The 21,320-nt window shown below is 46.0% G+C and overlaps 1 protein-coding gene across 1 annotated transcript in view; it reads right to left on the minus strand.

Annotated features, from left to right (window-relative positions):
• calcr (calcitonin receptor) overlaps window positions 1-21,320 on the minus strand; it is a 304,999-nt gene that overhangs the window by 133,192 nt on the left and 150,487 nt on the right. Inside the window, exons 5-7 of the mRNA XM_078237649.1 lie at window positions 19,670-19,782; window positions 18,794-18,953; window positions 10,148-10,258 (exon numbers count right to left, since the gene is read on the minus strand). Coding sequence (XP_078093775.1) covers window positions 10,148-10,258; window positions 18,794-18,953; window positions 19,670-19,782 — 384 coding nt within the window. The remainder of the gene's footprint in view (window positions 1-10,147; window positions 10,259-18,793; window positions 18,954-19,669; window positions 19,783-21,320) is intronic.

Below are 21,320 nucleotides of genomic sequence, written 5' to 3' on the forward strand. Positions count from 1 at the left end.
TTACAATGTTGTTGTTGGGTTAGGGTGTTTACACTGTGGGATTAATATACCTGTGGTGGATGCTGTTATGGCACATCCCGGTCGGTCCCCGCCTCCTGGGGAGAGGTATAAGACCCTCTGCTCAGGCGGGACCCCTCCAGTCTGGATTGGTGTACTCGTGTTAGATAGTTCCATTGTTTGTCAATAAAAGCCTTCAATCGCTGAAGCCTTGTACCTCGTGCTTGATTGTCGCGCATCACACATGCAAAATGCTGGCTTAGCCATGCCCTCCAACTTTGTAAGAATGGTCCATAATTGAGTCCACCCTTCTTTAAACTGTCCTTTTACAACTGACACAGCATTCTGTCCTTTCTAGGTAAAACATTCCTCGAAGGGTGATACGGTGGCATAGTGGTTAGCACTGTTGCCTCACAGTTCCAGGGACCTGTGTTCAATTTCGGCCTTGGGTGACTGTGTGGAGTTTGCACATTCTTCCCATGTCTGCGTGTGTTTCCTCCGGGTGCTCCGGCTTCCTCTCACAATCCAAAGATGTGCGGGTTAGGTTAATTGGCCATGCTAAATTGCCCCTTAGTGGCTCAAGATGTGTAGGTTAGATGGATTAGCGATTATAAACGTGTGGAGTTACAGTGATAGGGAGGAGGAACTGAATAAGATAATGGTTCAGAGAGTCGGTGTGGACTCGGTGGACCGACTGGCCTCTTCTGTGCTGTAGTTGTTCTATGATTCTAAGAATAATTTCAACAGCAAATGGAAAAATATGATAAAAATGGCTCTGCTAATTCACCACCACTAATTTGCTATTGGAGAATTGGCAGCAATTATAGCTTCAGGAAATCAAAGGAATGGTGAATGCTGGACAATGGGACAACGTGCTCCTTAGGGTATCACTAAAATAATGGGTTTTATTGATCTCAAATTTTCTACATTTTCTATATTTCTATTTGTAAAGAAATAAACAAGAATTAAATTATCTGTGTTTTCAAAGCAATTCAGATCCTATTAACCTTGATAAATTAATGGATACCGACACAACTTTATCAGTAATTCTGCAGCAGCAGAAAAAGAAGCCAAGAGCATTAACTGCAACATCATGCACGGCAGACCAGCTAAGATAGAGATACTTCATTGGCCTTGTTAACATATTTATAATAGACTCAGAAAATATGAATTATTTATGTACTCAGCCATGAAGAGCTAATTGGATTATTATGCAATACCAGCTTTCTGCAATAGTTTAGCTTGAGTCAATGTACTTCAATACTAGTTGAACCATCCATTCATTCAAGAAAAACTTAGCCATGTCATGCAGCAGGATCCAGCTCTCTATCTAAAGAGCTTTCACCAATCACTACAGTTATGTAGTGATACAATACTGGAAAAAGGGGAGGTCTTATTGGTTGCATCAGCAAATCTTCAAGAACAAATTTCATTTATGTAGCATATTTAACACAGAAAACAGTCCAGAGATGCTTCAATAATCTGCCAATAATCAAATTCATGCCAAAGGAGGTGATATTAGGAAGGGCATCTAACAAATTGACTAAAAAAGTGGATTTAAAGGTGCGCCTAAAGGAGGAGATGGATGTGGAGTAGCAGGGCAGTTTTGGAATGGGTCAAGACAGCTATAGCCATAACTGCAAATGGCGGATGAAGTGAATGGGAAATGCACAATAGATCAGAGAATATCAGACTGGTGTAAGGATGGAGAATGTTATGGAGGCAGTGAGAGGTGAGGCCATACAGGGATTTGAACAAGAGATTAAGAAGTTTGAGTTTGGGGGATTGGCAGACCGGGATCCAGAGTAGATCAGGAAACACAGGGGTGATAGCTGAATGTACTTGAGGGACAGTGAGGCTGCTCTAGTGGTGGTCATTTAAATTTCTAGCAACTATTATGATCTCAGTAGAGACTAGTATCATAGAAACCCTACAGTGCAGAAGGAGGCCATTCGGCCCATCGAGTCTGCACCGACCACAATCCCACCCAGGCCCTACCCCCACATATTTACCCGCTAATCCCTCTAACCTACGCATCTCAGGACTCTAAGGGGCAATTTTTTTTTAACCTGGTCGATCAACCTAACCCACACATCTTTGGACTGTGGGAGGAAACCGGAGCACCCGGAGAAAACCCACGCAGACACGAGGAGAATGTGCAAACTCCACACAGACAGTGACCCGAGCCGGGAATCGAACCCGGGACCCTGGAGCTGTGAAGCAGCAGTGCTAACCACTGTGCTACTGTGCCCCCCCAGTCACATGTTTCTTTTAGAATCAAACCTGTAAACCCAGGTATTTACTAAAGCAATAAAACCCACAAGATTCATGATTTAAAACAAAATAATTCTACTACACAAAATCAAAGAACATGAATACTAATAATCACACAGTCTCTTAAGTAGTCATTTACATATAAAAATTACAATGAACACAGCTACCTTCACTTTAAACCAAACTTCCAAACTTAACTTTCCTTTTACAATCATTTGACTGACATCCCCCAAACTCTAGTCAGGTACTTATCAGAAAGTGGAAGATTAACCACTTGATCTGGGCACTGTGTCAAAGATTTGTAGACTGTGATCTTTTCAGTCTTCTACTTATTTCCATCAAGGTTTTCCCTTCAAATCTACTCTAACTGTCCCAAGGCTGTACTCTTCCCATTAACAATTAAGTGCAACCTGTTCAGAATTCTCTTCGTTCTAAAATTCTATAACTCTGGAATTTTGCATCCAAAATGCTCTCTCTCTTTATTCTCAGTTTGGCTATTCCAGAAATCCAATTTACAGTTAGTAGAGGCCCCCCTGTTATCAAGGTAATTTTAAAAACCCTTTCAACCAACACACACACAATATCAACTGAATTCTGCTTGCTCTACAGTGAGATTGTTCTCAAAACAAACACAAACTGCTTGAACATAGAGCTATACCCAAGAACCCACTCACCTTTATAATTCATTCTGGTTCACTTCTTTTCCTATTGTTTTAACTCTCAGGCAATTTGGTCACATGATTATTTATTGGAACCTGGCAGAGTTTTATAGGAACACTTCTTTCATAGAAATCTAGCTCATAAAGGGACCATCACCCCAAGTAAAATGCAAGTATTTTACAATTTTTTAAAACTATAGTCCATCACACTGCTTACAGAGAGACTTATTCCTGCCATATCTTCTCATTCACTGAGAACTGAATTTGCCCCCCTTTGCTCAGAGAGGGAGGTGGGGGGGGGGGGGGGTTCCTAAACTGGGTAGAGTTGTATTCATTGAAGTTTAGAAGAGTGAGAGGGGAACTCATAAAAACTTATGAAATTCTAACAGGATTAGACAGGATAGATCGTGAAAGAATGTTCCTGATAGTGGGGGAGTCCAGAACTAGGGGTCATAGCTTGAAGATAAGGGATAAACCTTTTAGGATAGAAGTGAGGAGAATGTTTTTCACCCAGAGAGTGGGGAATCTGTGGAATGTACTACCACAGAATGGAGTTGAGGCCAAAACATTGCGTGATTTAAAGAAGGAAATAGATACAGCTCTTGGGGCTAAAAAGATCAAGGGATCTGGGGGGAAGAGGGGGATCAGGATATTGATTTTGATGATCAGCCATGATCAAAATGAATGGTAGAGCAGGTTCAAAGGGCCAAATGACCTCCTCCTGCTTCTATTTTCTATATTTCCGTTTCCTGCTTAGAATAAGGCCCCACTTTACAGAGACATTGTCCGACAGTATCATCCCCTAATTACACAATTACCTCTGCCACTAACACCTCTAAATCTCCCTTCAGGTCACAGAGACATGGAAAACGGATATGAAACTAGGGAAATGTATCAATGTGCAGCTGAGTCAGTATTACCCATTATACACAATAATTCAGAGTCTAATTACCCAAAGGGTGTCCTCACTCACACCATACATTACAGCTGTGTGCTCCACCTGTACAAGGCCAAGTAGGGAATTCCCATTTTAGAATGGAACTCAATCAGAATACTTTTACCCCAATAATGGATGGGTTTGGGTTTGGATGAGAAGTTAAAATTTGAAAGATTTCAAACCTGACCCAAAACTACTTCCATCCTTCTGTTTTCAACAGAGATCAAGTCAGTCAGTAGAACATTATAACGTGTATCTATTTTTATATGTTTCTCAACTTTTCAGCTGGGTTTTCTGGGACTTGGGAAACTGGGCGGGTAAAAGATGGCGAGAAGAGCTGGTTGTACAATATAAGTGCATTTACACAACTGCTTATGGGTGCTTTCTTCAAGCTCGACAGACATAGCTGCTTCCCTCCCCATGATTCCCCAACACACCATCTCCATGATGTCTCACCCTCCCTGATGTCAATTTCTATGCTCCGTCCTGTGATCTCTCACTGGTACCGCCCTCCACCCACAATCTTTCTGCCCCTCATCACGATCCTCCACCATCCCTATCACAATCTCTTCCTACCTCCCTCAATGCTTTCTGCTGCCTTGTTATAAATATTATCAAGTCAAATGGGGGGCAGCCATTGAATCAAGTTGACTGCTGGGTGGGAAACCTGATGAAAATCTGTCCTTTTCTTCCAAATGACTGGGAATTCTGTACTTTTGGCCTTTCCATCCAGAATGCTTCCGCCTCTTCCCCTGCCTCCCCATATATATCTGGGTTAATGCGTCCAGGTCCAGCCCTTATTTGTGGCCCTTCTGTTAAGTTCACACCAAAATTATGGAGCGGTGCCTGTGACTTGTGCCTCTTACAAAATTATGAATTAGGAACAGGAGAAAACCATTAGGCCCCTTGTGCCTGCTCCGGTAATCAGTAAGTTAATTGCTGATCTGATTGTGGCCTCCACATTCTGCCCATCCCCGGTAACCTTTGACTCCCTTGTTAGACAATAGACTATCTACTTCTGCCTTAAAATTATTCAATCACCCTCTGCAGCAAAATGAGTTCCAAAAATTCACAATCTTCAGAGAGTTAGATAGCCAGAGAGAGCTCATTTAAACAACTCCGGCCAGCAACTGCTCTCGATATTTTAAAAATAAAACTAAAACGCTCGCCAGAATTCTACCACCATGGGAATCAAAGCGAGCGAGGGCGGACAGTGGGAATGTCCATTGACCTACGGGGGATTTTCCAGTCTCGGGTCGAGCGAAGCTGTAAAATCACACCCACTGTCTTTCCTGCATGCATAGCTCCACCCATCAACACATGACTCTGCTAAACAATCTAATCAAATCCTACTCTGAACCCCCAAGGGTAACCTAAGTAAACAAAAATGCATTAACTCTGTTTAAACAACACAGCCCTCGCTAAAATCAGTCATTATCCTGCATTCTCAACATTTGAGCTGCCTGCTGCCCAGACAAATTGGCACCATATAAAACAGAGCTGACTTTTAAACATATCCTTTACATGATGAAAATAAATTTCTTAAAGGCACACTATCATCACAATAACCGGTTATTAGAGTTTTATTTTGGTCTGAAGTAATATTTATGGATTTTATCTTCTCCACTTTTTATACACTTCAGTTTGAACTTCTGCTGGTGGGAGCTGTTTGTGATGAACAGGTGTTAATGACTGCATTAAAGCTACCATAAACCTTGGTTCAAGGAATTGTATTTGTTTTTAACACTGTGCAATTGAGGGCTTCTTTGTAGCCTTGAAGAAATAACCAAAAGATTTGAGCTCGGCAACTTGAACTGAATACGACACTACATTAGAATTTTACCGCCACACCTGCCCCGGATTCTTGGCGGGTGCGGCTCGCAGAACGGAGTTCTCCGTTGACCTCAGGTGGGATTTTACGAGTCTCATCCAAGCGAGGTTGTACAATACAGGTCTACATCTTTAAACAAAGCCATGTATTATTAGGTTTCAATGATTAACTATGTCTGTTGGGCAGAACATCCATATTGGAAATGAACCTTACTTTCCTGACATTATGGTAGATGTTATGAACATCTGTCCTTAATGGCTTTAGTATCCTTAGGTTTTAGGTTAAAATATGTTGATGCGAATGTTTACAATGGGTTGTGTTATTGATAAGAGGACGCAACATTGTTCATAACTTATCTGTGCCGCCAATAATGTGTCTCTGTCCATATGAATGCCAACGGGGCCTCAAGAACTGAATATTGCAGTTCTCGCTGACGAGAATACAACTTCAGATCTTTCCTTCCCTTCACTGGCAATGTCATCAGGTTTGTGCCAACTTATGCCCCCACCACCCTTACACTCCCACGCTAATTCACTTCTTGAACAGTTCCTTGCCAAGTTTGACACTTCCTGGATGACTTTAACAGAATTGATAGCTGAATGATGCCTTACGGGGGTTTTCTTAAAAGCCAGACAGTTCCAGGGCAACTGGGCAGTTCCAAGGCAGCTGGACACCTTTTTACAGCTTGGCAGTTCCAACAGAGTTTTTGCATGAAAAGTGTTCACTTTTAATAATCCCAAAAGCTGCCTTTCCTCTCCCAAAGTTGTGCCCAAAGGGGCACCCTGGCTATTGTAAGAATACACCAAGTTCAGACCTCCTCCTTTCTGCACTAACTTGCATACCCTGGATTCCACACTCCTGTTCTTCTAAAAGCTGGCTTCAGTGGTGATTTAAATGGTTAGCGACCTCCACAAATCACATATGTGCGAATCCTGATCCAACTCCAATCCCACCCCCATGAAAATGGGAAATGCTGGGTTCAGTAGTAGGACCTAAAGATTTCGTCAATTTCCAGGTTGGTTGCCAAAACAGAAAGGCTATCTGTCGTAGCAAAAACTCAGGCCAAAATGTTTATATTTAGTTGCAGTTAATTCCATAGCAACTACAGAAATAGGCTTGAAACAGGTACTGGAAAGTAAATCGGTATCAGAGCAGTGGGAGGCATTCAATGATGAGGTAGGGTGTGTTCAGAAAAAATATATTCCTACAAAATAGAAAGGCGAGATCTTTGATTCTCAATCTTGTAGATATCAAAGAACATACAGAGCAGGATGAGGCAAAAAAATTCAAACATTGTCAGATACTGTGAGCTCAATACTGCAGAAAACCTGGAGGTATACACAGAATATACAGTGTATACAGGGATGAAAATAAAAGGAAGTTAGTAGAGAGGGCATGACAAAAATATTGACAAGGAAAATTCAAGGAGGTGAACAGCATGTGGCATGATTCTACATGAATACTTTGCATTTATCTTCACAAAAGAAGGACATGAAGCAGATATTGTAATTAACGAGGAGGAATGTGAAATATTGGATGGGGTAGAGATAATGAGAAAGGAAATATTCAGGAGCTCAGCATCTTTGAAAGTTGATAAATCACCCGGCCTTGATGAAACGTATCCCAGGCTGTGAAGAAAAACACATGAACAAGTAGCCAAGGCTCTGAGCATTCCAATCCTCTGCAGCAATAGGCATTGTGTCACAGGACTGGAAGACTGCTAATGTTGCACCCCTATTTAAATGGAGAGAAATATATAGACCAATTAATTATAGGCCAGTCAGCCTGACCTCTGTGATGGGCAAATTATTGGAAAAAAATTCCCAAGACAAGAAAATACACAATAAATGGTAGGATTTTGAGTAGTGTGGAGGAACAGAGTACATTTCCACGGATCACTGAGGATAACAGGACAGGCAGGCAAGGTGATCGAAAAGGCATATGGGACAATTTTCTTTAGCCCACGCAGGGAGTATAATAGGAAGAAGATTATGCAAGAATGGTGTAAAACATTATTTAGGTCTCAACCAGAGAACTGTATACAGTCCTGAACAGAATGGGGCTCATTTTACCATTTTCATTTTAAGTGCTAGGTGGACTTGAAACTGGGAGATCCGACTTTTAGGCCCGTTTTACGGCCCCCCACCCCCCACCCCCATGCTCCCCCCTACCAACCCCCTCCATACGCATCTGCCTGCAAAAGTTTGAGCCTGTCAGATTCACGCTGCAGAAGCCAGTGGGTGAGGCTTAGCATGCCCGAAAGACTGCCGAGGTAGGTAGTGCGCATATGCACTACCTCCCTCTGCAGTCGCAGGGGCCTGCGATCCGGGACGCAGCCCCCGCTGACCCCCGCCACCCAGACTGATTGCGGAACCCCCTCCCCCACTGATCGCAAACCCCCTCCCCCACAGATTATGGACCTGCCGCCCTCCCCCCACTGATCACTGCAGAGTGGCAGTGGGCCCCCCCTCCATCCCACAACTCCACTCCCCCCACGATCCATGCAGAGTGGCGGTGGGCCCCCTCTCCCTCGCTACTTTACCACCATGTCATGCCCAAAAACAGGTGAACAACGCAATGGTAAAATCGCTCCCCACTAAGTTTAAGTTTATTTATTAGTATCACAAGTAGGCTTACATTAATGCTGCAATTAAGTTACTGTGAAAATCCTCTAGTCACCACACTCTGGCGCCGGTTCGACTGAGGGAGAATTTAGCATGGCCAATGCACCTAACCTGCACACCTTTCAGACTGTGGGAGGAAACAGTGCAAACTCCAGACGGACAGTGATCCAAGCCAGGCATCGAACCCGGGTCTCTTGCTCTGTGAGGCAGCAGTGCTAACCACTGTGCCACATATTAAAAACAGGAAGGATGTGATTGCACTAGAAACGATACAGAAGAGATGTACGATTATGTTGTCAGAAATAGAGGATTTTATCTATGGCATTGTTTTATTTGGAACCATGAACATGAGAGATTGAATGACCTCCTGTACTGTAAATTCTCTCATGCTACGATTCTATCTTCATAATCACTGCTGCCCCTGCTTTGCTCTGAGGCTGCAGGTCTGGTTGTAACAGGTGCTATAGTTCTATGGGCTCCTCCTTTATAAGGTGCAGACAAAGCACTTTCCTTGGCTCAGGTGGACGTTAGAGACATATTTCTGGAAGAAATGTTATGGGTAAGACCTCCTGCTGAGAATGCTCCTATCAATCCCCCCCCATCCCCTGCACCCCTTCCACTCCTTCCTTAATGAGCAGCTGGTCCCCTTCCTTACTGCCTTGGCTCCAAATTCCCCTCATGCTGCAGACAAAGGGAAATTGCAATCATAGCACACAAGGGAGCAAGTGATCTGATCAAAGCCCTTGCAGTCATAACCAAGACCTTCTCCACACCCAGCACCCATTCTCTGACAGCTTCACCTTAAGCAACTCCTCAAAATACCCAGACCTTCCATGAACTCCTTCAGAGGCAATAGAGATTAATCAGCAACCAAGCTCCAATTGTTGAGGAGTCCTTTAAAAAGCCTGGTGGAGTGGGTCCTGCCTGCTGTTGAACATATAATGAATGAATTGTGTGATGTTACCATGTGATGGAAATTGGAGCAAAGAGATTGAAAATAGTAGCACTGGGGTCAAATTAGTGTTACACCCATGACTGACATCAAGAGCTGTCTACTCTGCATGCTGCCAATGCACACCCTATACACCTGTGTATACCCTGTACACCAGTGCGCACCCTAGACATCAGTGTACACCCTATACACAAGTGCACACCTTATGCACCAGTGCACACCCTATGCCCCAGTGCACACCCTTTGCACCAGTGCACACTCTATACACCAGTGCACACTCTATACACCAGTGCACACTCCAGACATCAGTGCACATCCTAAACACCAGTGCACACCCTGTACACCAGTGCACACCCTGTACACCAGTACACACCCTGTACACCAGTGCATACCCTGTACACCAGTACACACTCTATACACCAGTACACACCCTGTACACCAGTGCACACCCTGTACACCAGTACACACCCTGTACACCAGTGCATACCCTGTACACCAGTACATACCCTGTACACCAGTACATACCCTGTACACCAGTGCATACCCTGTACACCAGTACATACCCTGTACACCAGTGCATACCCTGTACACCAGTACACACTCTATACACCAGTACACACCCTATCCACCAGTGCACACCCTAGACACCAGTGCACACCCTGTACACCAGTGCACACCCTGTACACCGGTGCACACTCTATGCACCAGTGCTAACTCCTCATCAAGATGGTTTTATTTATCATTTTGCAGCAAGGAGTTTATGATTTTCTGCAGAATTACTTTCATGATAAATATTTTAGTGTTTTATGGAAATAGAACAGCTGTAGGATGCTCAGGAGTTATAAAAGGAGTACAAAGATGTAACTTGCTTACCGGTTTCATCAAAGTCATCAAAGTGGTTTGGGCAGCTCTGCATGCTTAGTGTTCCAGCTGGTGTATCATCCCAACATAACCATCCATCCCAGGTTCTGTTACAGTATACACCTGCAATGTCAGAAAACACAGGCAAATGAATATCCGGTGTTATTTGTAACAACAACAATGTGTATTTATATAGCAGCTTTAATGAAATAAATCATACCAAAGTGCATCACTGGAGCTTTATAGAGCAAACTTTGACACTGAGACATATGAGGAAATATTAGTACAGATGACCAAAAGAGAATTCCAGGACCTATTGCTTCAGCAGCTGAAGGCACAGACACAAATGATGAAGCAACTAAAGTTGTGGATGTTTAAGAGATTGAAATGAGAGAAGCACAGATATCTCAGAGGGTTGTGGAGCTGGAGGAATTGACACAGATAGGGAGAGCGAGGTGTGGTGGGATTTGAAAACAAGAACAGGAATTTTAAAATTGAGGAGTTGTTTAAGCAGGAGCCAGTGTTGGTCAGTGACCTTAGGGGATATGGGTGAAAGGGACTTGGTGAGAGTTAGGACATAAATAGCAGCACTTTGGGTGACCTCAAGGTTGGTAACAGTCTGGTTTAATCTCAAACAGGGGATCAAAGGCCATGGTTTCTGTCTTTCCAATAGTAACTTTGAGAAAGCTTCTGCTAATTTACACTGGATGTCAGATAAGCAGTCGGATTTAATTTAGAAACATTGAAGCAGTTGAGAAAAGTGGTGGTGAAGTCAAGCAAGGAGTTACCAAGATTCATGTGAAAGCGAACACTGCTTTCAGACAACGTCACTGAGGAGCAGCATCTGGATGAGAAATAGGAGGGGTTAAGATATAGATCCTTGGGGGACACTGGTTGTAACAATGCGGGAGCAGGAAATGAAGTAACTTCAGCTCATTCTCAGGATACCATTAGATTGATAAGAATGGAAGCAGATAAGTGCTGTTTCACCCAGCTGGATGACAGGTTTTGGGGGAGGATGATGTGGTGATCCATATCAAAGGCTGCAGACAGGTTGAGGAAGGTTAGTTTGCCTTGGTTACAGTCATGTGGTTGCCATTTGTGATTTTGGTAAGAGCCATTTCAGCAATGGGGATGGAATCTTGTTTGGAGGGTTTCAAACATTGAGTCCCAACAAAGGTGGGCGTGGAGATGGGAGATGATAACATGTTTAAAGGCTGATTTTCCACTGCTACCCATAGCAGCTATCATGGCAGGTGGCAGCAGAAATATTGCAGGAAGGTCAGAAACCAATTTCACATCATTGTGAAACCAGTTCACGATGTTCTGCTGCAGTCTTGAATGGCGGGCCATGTTCCCTGCTGCAACACATTGGGAATTAAATTTCAATAAATTTGCATCTTCTTATATGGATTGCTAGCCAGAGTCATTCCACCACGCTTGTTCATTAGGGCACATTGGCACGGAATTAGAACAATGTGTTTCACAACAGTATATCATATGAGGAAAGGCTGAGGGGCTTGAGGTTGTTTTCATTAGAGAGAAGAAGGTTGAGAGGTGACTTAATAGAGGCATACAAGATGATCAGAGGATTAGATAGGGTGGATATTGAGAGCCTTTTTCCTCGGATGGTGATGGCTAACACGAAGGGACATAGCTTTAAATTGAGGGGTGAGAGATATAGGACAGATGTTAGAGGTAGGTTCTTTACTCAGAGAGTAGTAAGGGCGTGGAATGCCCTGCCTGCAGCAGTAGTGGTCTCGTCAACAGTAAAAGCATTCAAATGGTTATTGGATAAACATATGGATGATATTGGAATAGTGTAGATTAGAGTGGCTTTAGATTGGTTCCACTGGTCGCCGCAACATCGAGGGCCGTAGGGCCTGTACTGCGCTGTAGTGTTCTATGTTCTATAAGTGATATGTACCGAGCAACCTGCACTTCACTTGTGACTTTGAGGTTCGGTCGTCCACCTTGCATTACACAAAACTGCCAGGCTTCACAGGCAGCACCACATTACTTTCTGGGGGTTCTCACAGGCAAGTCTCTACTCACCAGACCAAAGATAAGGTGGTTGGCTTTAATAGACTGCAGGGTTAGGTCTCCACTTGGGAAAGGGGAAAAACTGGCCTGAGGTATGGGAAAGGGCTGCAGGGTAAGGAATCCACTGGCAGGTAGGAGTGAGGAGGTTTGCACTCAGAAACATGACTCGGGGGACGGTGCAGCAGGTTATTGTACGCAGCACCAGGATGTGGCAATGATGGGTGGAATTCTCGCAAGTCCCCACTGGGGGAACCTTGATAACAGACGTGGGGGAGAATATGGTGGAATATGGTGGAAGGTCAGTTTCATGCCAGTATGAATTTATAGCGGGAACTTCCATTGGCCTCACCATGGCGGGTCGGAAAACCTGCAGAGGCTAACGTGAACCCTATTTGCATTCCATTGGGGATGCAGTGAAGGCCCAACCCTCCCCCCTCCCCCCCCCAACACACACTCACAAGCCAGATTCTCTGTGATGATGATGGGAAAACATACTGGTGTGAAACACATTTGGAACAACGTGGCGTGCATTTAAACAATGCCTGGGGCTGTTTCCAGAGATCAGGATGGAGGCCGAAAGCGACTCTGGACCCAGGAATATCATAGCAGTGGGTGCGGGGAGCACCTACAGGTGGGCCTTCCAGATTAGGTGTCCTATAGAGGATCCTTCTTCCAGCCTCAGAAAGCTCCACGAGATCCATCCTCTTTCTCAGGAGATCCATCTTCTGGCCTGAGTGCTCCTAAAGATCTATTTTCATTTTCATGTGGTCCACCTTCTTTCTTCCATAGTGGCCCAGTGATGTTGGACGCTTATCAATATAGTGCCAGGACACGAGGGCGGAATATGCACCATTCAACTGCCCTGCCACTGCTTGGGTGCATAATTAATGAGGGCAGAGCCAGAAGGTTTGGCGTGTTTTCCTGCCAGCCTCCTCAGCGGAAGACATTCCACATTCCCATCCCGACTATGGCAAATAGTATCAAAGTGGGATAATTCTGCCCTATGTTCCAGATTGAGATAAGCCATAATTACAGGTTCAGAAACAATCAAGATTATAGGTGTAAGCACCAGGGCAATAATGTGGCAGAAAGGGGCTGAGCTTCGGCACCTTGAGGTGGCAAGGTGCTCCCACTTATTGGTGAGATTAGCAGATGTAAACTCTGTAAGTCAAAAACGCGGTTTGCAGACAAGAGCACACGTGAGCTCGGAGTATGGGCTCACAGCACGGAAACCCTGCTGAGAGACAGAGAGCACCATGAGTTGAACGATTGATAATCCTTCTCCATGAGTAAAGACATCTGTCCTTGTACACTACACCCTCACCTTTCAAAATGCAGATGAGATAGGAAAACTGCTCAGCCTCAATATTACACAGAGCAAGAATAGACATGACCCTGCAAAGCGTATGAACAAGGTTCCTTCCGCAAACACACTTAACATTAAGATTGAGACATGGGAGAAAGCAGACTTACCCTGGTGGCACAAATGAAATCATTAATCCTTCTTCTATACTGGGTGGCTGACCTCTTCTATGCTGCATTGGCACTGAACACCACTGCTACCGCCACACAAGCAGGCATGGTGAGGTTTGCGAGCCTCCTCCAGTGTTCACTGGAGTAGAGGACATCATGGCAGGCCTTGACTGTGTCCCAGTGAGGTGACACTGAATTCTGGAACAGCTACTTGATCCCTTTGGGAGCCACATCTTCTGCAGCAAAGTCCTGGGACATTGACAAGGGTGTGCCCAGGTGCCATTTAAATATGGTGCCCAGAGTGATGCACCATCAATTTACGAGGACTCCAGCGAGTGAGTGAAAATAACAGGCATTTAATCGCAAAGAACTGGAACACACCCTTGTAGCTAACCTGGCCCAGACTGAGGCAGGGGGGAGGAACCGTCGCCTTTATACCTCGTTCAGGTGGAAAGGGAGGAGTCTCAGGTGGAAAGGGAGGAGTCTCAGGTCAGGTGCAGCAGGGGTGTGTCCAGGCATACAACATGTAATTACAGTGGGTCACCACATTCACCCCCCTGTTTAAAAAAGGAGTCCGGCGGGGGTGAGATGGGTGGAACAATATATACAGAGGCACGAAAATATATACAAGAGTCACGGCTGAAGTAAGACGCCGACCCCTCACAGGTTCAGCCTGTCGGGCCGTTTGATCCGTCACTGCGACCGCCGTAGTACTGGTTGAGGTGTTGTTTCAGATGGCAGGGTGAAACCGCTTGAGTCCGCCGTCGTCCCTTCTGGTCGGGTACTGTGCGGTGACTCCGGGGGCTCAGGCGAGCCGCACACAGGGGACAAAAAAGTAAGCGGACCTGGTGCTACCTGAACAACAGAGGGGTCTAGGGATGTGGGATGGGAGGTCATAGTGGGCTCCGGGGCACCCGCAGGCGCCAGGTCCCGGATAGAGACCGTGTCCTCCCGCCCATCGGGGTACACCACATAGGCCTATTGGGGGTTGGCGTGGAGGAGCTGGACCTTTCCGACCAGGGGGTCCGACTTATGGGGCCGCACATGCCTCCGGAGCAGAACGGGGCCTGGGTACGTCAGCCACGATGGTAGTGAGATTCCCGAGGAGGACTTCCTAGGGAAAGCAAACATCCGCTCATGGGGGGTGGCATTGGTAGCCGTACACAGGAGTGACCTAATTGAGTGCAGTGCATCAGGGAGGACTTCTTGCCGGCGGGTGACTGGAAGACCTTTAGACCGTAGCGCTAGTAAAACGGCCTTCCAGACTGTCGCATTCTCCCTCTCTACCTGTCCGTTTCCCCTGGGGTTGTAGCTGGTAGTCCTACTCGAGGCTATGCCTTTAGAGAGCAGGTACTGACGCAGCTCATCACTCATAAAGGAGGATCCCCGGTCGCTATGGATGTAGCTAGGGAAACTGAACAGGGTGAAGAGGCCGTGCAGGGCCCTGACGACCGTGGCTGAAGTCATATCCGAGCTGGGAATGGCGAAAGGGAATCGGGAGTACTCATCTATAATGTTGAGGAAATAGATGTTGCGGTCAGAAGAAGGAAGGGGCCCTTTGAAATCAATGCTGAGGCGTCCAAAGGGGCGGGTGGCTTTTATGAGGTGTGCCCTGTCCGGCCAATAGAAGTGCGGCTTACACTCTGTGCAGACCGGGCAGTGTCTGGTTATAGACCAGACGTCCTCAACAGAATAGGGCAGGTTACGGGCCTTAATAAAATGGTAGAGCCTGGTGACTCCCGGGTGACAGAGGTCATTGTGGAGAGTCTGTAGCTGGTTCACTCGTGCACTGGCACATGTTCCGCGAGCAAGAGCGTCCGGAGGCTCATTGAGCTTCCTGGACTGGTATAAGATATCATAATTGTAGGTGGAGAGCTCAATCCTCCACCTCAGTATCTTATCGTTCTTAATCTTGCCCCTCTGCATGTTGTTGAACATAAAAGCCACCGAACGTTGGCCCGTGGGCAAAGTGAACCATCGGCCAGCTAAGTAGTGGCGCCAGTGTCGCACCGCTTCGACGATGGCCTGAGCCTCCTTCTCGACAGAGGAGTGTCGAATTTCCGAGCCCTGAAGGGTTCGTGAGAAGAAGGCCACGGGTCTGCCCGCCTGGTTAAGGGTGGCGGCCAGGGTGAAGTCAGATGCATCACTCTCCACCTGGAAGGGGATTGACTCATCCACAGTGTGCATCGTGGCCTTCGTGATGTCCGCTTTGATGCGGTCGAAGGCCAAGCGGGCCTCTCCCGACAGGGGAAAAAGGGTGGATTTGATAAGCGGACGGGCCTTATCCGCATAATTAGGGACCCACTGGGCGAAGTATGAGAAGAAGCCCAGGCATCTCCTCAGTGCTTTGAGATTGGTGGGAAGGGGAAGTTCCAGGAGGGGACGCATGCAGTCAGGATCGGGGCCGATGACCCCGTTTTCCACTACATACCCCAGGATGGCAACACGGTGAGTGCGGGAGACACACTTCTCCTTATTGTAGGTCAGGTTAAGGAGAGCGGCCGTGTGAAGGAATTTATTAAGGTTTGCGTCATGGTCCTGCTGATCATGGCCACAGATGGTGACGTTATCCAGGTACGGGAAGGTGGCCCGCAGCACGTTCTGGTCTACCATTTGGTCCATCTCACACTGGAAAACCGAGATCCCATTGGTGACGCCAAAGGGGACCCTAAGGAAGTGATAGAGGCAGCCATCCACCTCGAAAGCAGTATATTTGCGGTCCTCCGGGCAGATGGGGAGCTGGTGGTAAGCCGATTTAAGGTCAATAGTGGAGAACACCTGGTATTGCGCAATCTGATTGACCATGTCAGATATGTGCGGTAGGGGATACGCGTCCAGCTGCGTGTACCGATTGATGGTCTGACTGTAATCGATGACCATATGGTGTTTCTCCCCACTTGTGCTCTCCAGGGGCTAGTACTAGCCTCAACGATCCCTTCCTTCAGGAGCCGCTGGACCTCGGACCTAATGAAGGTCCTGTCCCCCGCACTGTACCGTCTGCTCTTGGTGGCAATAGGCTTACATTCGGGGGTGAGGTGTTCGAATAGTGAGGGAGGGGTGACTTGAAGGGTCGAAAGGCTGCAAGTGGTGCGCGGTGGGCCGTCTAAGAACTGTGGGTTGCAGACAGAGAGCGGGGGAAGAGGCCCGTTGTACTGCAACGTGACACTCCTGAGATGGGTCAGGAAATCGAGCCCCAGGAGTGCTGGAGCGCAGAGGTGTGGCAGCACCAGGAGCTTGAAATTTTCGTACTCGGTCCCCCGAACCGTAAGGGTCACCACACAGTACCCGAGGACATCCACCGAGCGGGACTTTGAGGCCAAGGAAATGGTTTGTTTGACTGGCCACACAGAAAGGGCGTAGCGGCGCACTGTATCGGGGTGGATGAAACTCTCCGTACTTCCGCAGTCGAACAAACAATTTCCCACGTGGCCATTTACCTGGATGTCCATCATGGACCTGATGAGTTGATGCGGACGGGATTGATCTAGCTGGACAGCTGCCACCGTGGATCCTGGAGGATGGTCGACCGGCGTCCAAAATGGCGGCTCCCTTGTCTCACACGAGGCCGATGGTGTCCAAAATGGCAGCTCCCTTGTCTCACACGCGGCCGATGGCGTCCAAAATGGCAGCTCCCTTGACTCACATGTGGCTGATGGCGTCCAAAATGGCGGCTCCCTCGGGTCGCACGCGGCACTGTTTGGCTTTGAGGACGACTTTGCCCTGCAGACTTTAGCATAGTGGCCCTTCTTCCCCCACCCAGAGCAGAACACCTCCCTTGCCGGGCAGCGTTGTCGGAGTGCTTCCCCAGGCCGCAAAAGTAACACTTCGGACCTGCAACAGCCGCAGCAGTCGAGTCGTTGGTGGGGCGCAGTGTGGCGTAAGTCTGCAGCCCTCCTAGATGCTGGGGTGGCAGCGGCCGTGGTGCCCACGATGCAACCCCGTAGTCGGGTGCGTAACCTTGAGGTTACGGGAGGCCACCTCTAAAGATTCAGCGAGCGTCACTGTTTTTGGTAGGTCCATCCCACCTTGCTCCAGCAGTCGCTGCCGGATGTAGTTGGACGCGATGCCCGTAACATAGGCATCGCGGATTAAGTCCTCCGTGTACTGTGCGGCGGATACAGCCTTGCAATTACAGGCCCTGCCAAGTACCCGTAGTTCGCGGAGAAACCATGCACTCGATTCTCCCGGCCGCTGTCTTCGAGTAGCCAGAAGGTGTCTGGCGTGGACTTAATTCGTCCGTTTACTATACTGGCTCTTCAGGAGCTCTAGCGCGTCCCTGTACGTCTCAGCGTCATGGATGGTGGAGTATATCACATCGCTTACCCGGGCGTGGAGCACGTGCAGCTTGTCTGATTCAGACTGGACGACAGTGGAGGCTTCGAGGAAGGCTTCAAAGCACTTCAGCCAGTGATCGAAGCTGTTGGCAGCTCCCACAGCTTGAGGATCCAGGTCTAATTTATCGGACTTTAAAATTTGCTCCATCCTATGAGTTCTGTTTTTTTTTCTTTGCGATTAAAATTGATGCACCATCAATTTATGAGGACTCCAGCGAGTGTTTGAAAATAACAGGCTTTTAATCGCAAAGAACTGGAACACACCCTTGTAGCAAGCCTGGCCCAGACTGAGGCAGGGGGGAGGAACCGTCACCTTTATACCTCGTTCAGGTGGAAAGGGAGGAGTCTCGGGTCAGGTGCAGCAGGAGTGTGTCCAGGCATACAACATGTAATTACAGTGGGTCACCACACAGAGTAAGGAGGCAGTGAGCTCACGGCGGAACAGGAAAATCAGAAACCACTCACATGCGATCCAGCGTGTTACCTGTGCCAACAGAATGAATGCTGTGGCTAGAGGAAGATACGGCACAAAATCCACCATTGCTGCCTGTGGAATAAACACTTAGTGCATTGAAGGGGAAAATTCCTCCCAAGGAATTTGGAAAGGAAGTTTTGAGATGGACAGTAATTTGCACCAATGATGGGGTTAGAAGTCTTTTATTGAGGAGGGGATGACGATGATGGAATTGAAGAGGGGAAGTACCTGAACAAATAGACATGTTAACAATATCGGCTATTACGGAAGGAAAGGTGAAATTTAAGTAACCATGTTATTAAAGAATACAAGTTCTACCTACTTGTCTCTTACCTGGTTTGTTATATGAAGCGTCCCTAACCATTTTTTCATAACACTTAAACTGTGCATCCATTATCTTTTGCCTTATGATGTTTTCTGCAGTCTCAACAGATGATGGCTCCGTTGTAATTTCATCATAATTTTCAGTCGATGCAAAACTCGACATAGTTCTCTGCGAGGTAGAGAAGATGCAGTGTTTAAATTTAGCTACCAAAAAAAATCATTGCCTGTTAATTCCTCAAATTAGTCACTGAATCAAATCTCATTAAGAACTGTGAAAATTGCTGATCAAAGTGAATTTTCTTTCCAATGTCAGCCTGAATAACTCTGCACTTCAACCATAACTCTCCCCGACATTGTGGAATGTACCTCCAAGCAGCATTATTGAATGATTTACTACAGTTGTACTGACTTCCTCTCTGTGCTGGTGTTAACACATTCACTTTAAACAGATCATCAGGATCATCAGGGCATTTGAAAGGTGCAGAAATTTATTACAGGTACCTTAAATGTTCGTTTAGAAATTTACCCTATTACAATGCTACATAAAAGACTGTTTAACTGGGTAAGCCTAGGAAAATCTGAAAGTCTTGAGAAAGTGTAATAAATGTAATAAATAATAAGCTGCATTAAATATATTTGTTGAAGTTTTATTTCTTCTGTGGTTGGATATGGCAAACTATAAAATGTTTGACTTGCATTGTTAGCCTGATTGCCAAAATTGTCTAGGTGACTTATGACTCGGTAGAGGCTCTAATAGTTAAAAAATATCAGACAACACAATAATCGGAGTTAATTTCAATGTAATGGAAATCCAACATGAGATGTTAGCATGGAGGAAGGGGGGCATTAGATTCCACCCATCAGTTTAAGGTGGGTGAGACATACCTTTATTTTATAATTTGTGAACCTATTACAAAATGTGTAGTTGGACCAAGTTTGATTAGTTTCCGGATGCTTAAACCAGTTTCCCGTTTCGTCACAGTATTTTGTAGCTTTTTCTGAAAAGAAAATAGAAATGAGATCATAGAATCATAGAATCATAGAATCATAGAACCCTACAGTGCGGAAGGAGGCCATTCGGCCCATCGAGTCTGCACCGACCACAATCCCACCCAAGCCCTACCCCCACATATTTACTTGCTAATCCCTCTAACCTACGCAATTGTTCGAGTTTACAAACAAACAGAAGCCAAAACAAACCAGATAACACAGTCTGGTCAAGATAATCTAAAGTTATTTTTATTTAAAGGTAAATGAATTCTCCAATTATGTGACAATGTAAATTTTACAACAAGTTGGGAAGTTGGTGTTAAAATTTGATTTGATTTGATTTGTTTTATTATTGTCACATGTATTTACAGTGAAAAGTATTGTTTCTTGCGCGCTATATAGACAAAACATATCGCTCATAGAGAAGGAAACGAGAGAGTGCAAAATATAGTGTTACAGTCATAGCTAGGGTGTAGAGAAAGATCAACTTTATGCAAGGTAAGTCCATTCAGAAGTCTGACAGCAGCAGGGAAGAAGCTGTTCTTCAGTCGGTTGGTACATGACCTCAGACTTTTGTATCTTTTTCCCGAAGGAAGAAGGTGGAAGAGAGAATGTCTGGGGTGCATGGGGTCCTTAATTATGCTGGCTGCTTTGCCGAGGTTGCAGGAAATGGAGACAGAGTCAATGGATGGGAGGCTGGTTTGCGTGATGGATTGGGCTACATTCACGACCTTTTGTAGTTCCTTGCGGTCTTGGGCAGAGCAGGAGCCATACCAAGCTGTGATACAACCAGAAAGAATGCTTTCTATGGTGCATCTGTATAAGTTGGTGAGAGCCATAGCTGACGTGCCAAATTTCCTTAGTCTTCTGAGAAAGTAGAGGCGTTGGTGGGCTTTCTTAACTATAGTGTCGGCATGGGGGGACCTGGACAGGTTGTTGGTGATCTGGACACCTAAAAACTTGAAGCTCTCGACCCTTTCTACTTTATTATTAGAAAATTATTATTATTGGGAAAGTTAAATTAATCAATTTTTAATTAAGGGGAATAGATTATACTGCATCGTTTTAAATTTAAGTGTCACAAGTAGGCTTACATTAACACTGCACTGAATTTACTGTGAAAATCCGCTAGTCGCCACACTAGGTGCCTGTTCAGGTACACTGAGGGAGAATTTAGCATGGCCAATGCACCTAACCAGCACGTCTTTCAGATCGTGGGAGGAAACGGAAGCACCCGGAGGAAACCTACACAGACACGGGGAGAACATACAGACTCCGCACAGACAGTGACCCAAGCTGATAATCAAACCCAAGTCCCTGGCACTGTGAGGCAGCAATGATAATTCACTACGCCACCATGCAGCTTTAGACCTGAATGAGATTTTTTTTTAAACTCAGGCCAACATTTTGTATCAGAACGGATTATTTGAGCCCTGCCAAATTTTACACTTTTATAAGCTTGGCTCACCTTAACTGTCTCATCTCTATTTATTTATTTGGGTTTCTACTCTTTCTTTTACTTACATTTCTAATTGCCACTGTTGGT

The sequence above is a fragment of the Mustelus asterias genome, chromosome 2 (genome assembly GCF_964213995.1).
Source record: "Mustelus asterias chromosome 2, sMusAst1.hap1.1, whole genome shotgun sequence".
NCBI lineage: Eukaryota > Metazoa > Chordata > Chondrichthyes > Carcharhiniformes > Triakidae > Mustelus > Mustelus asterias.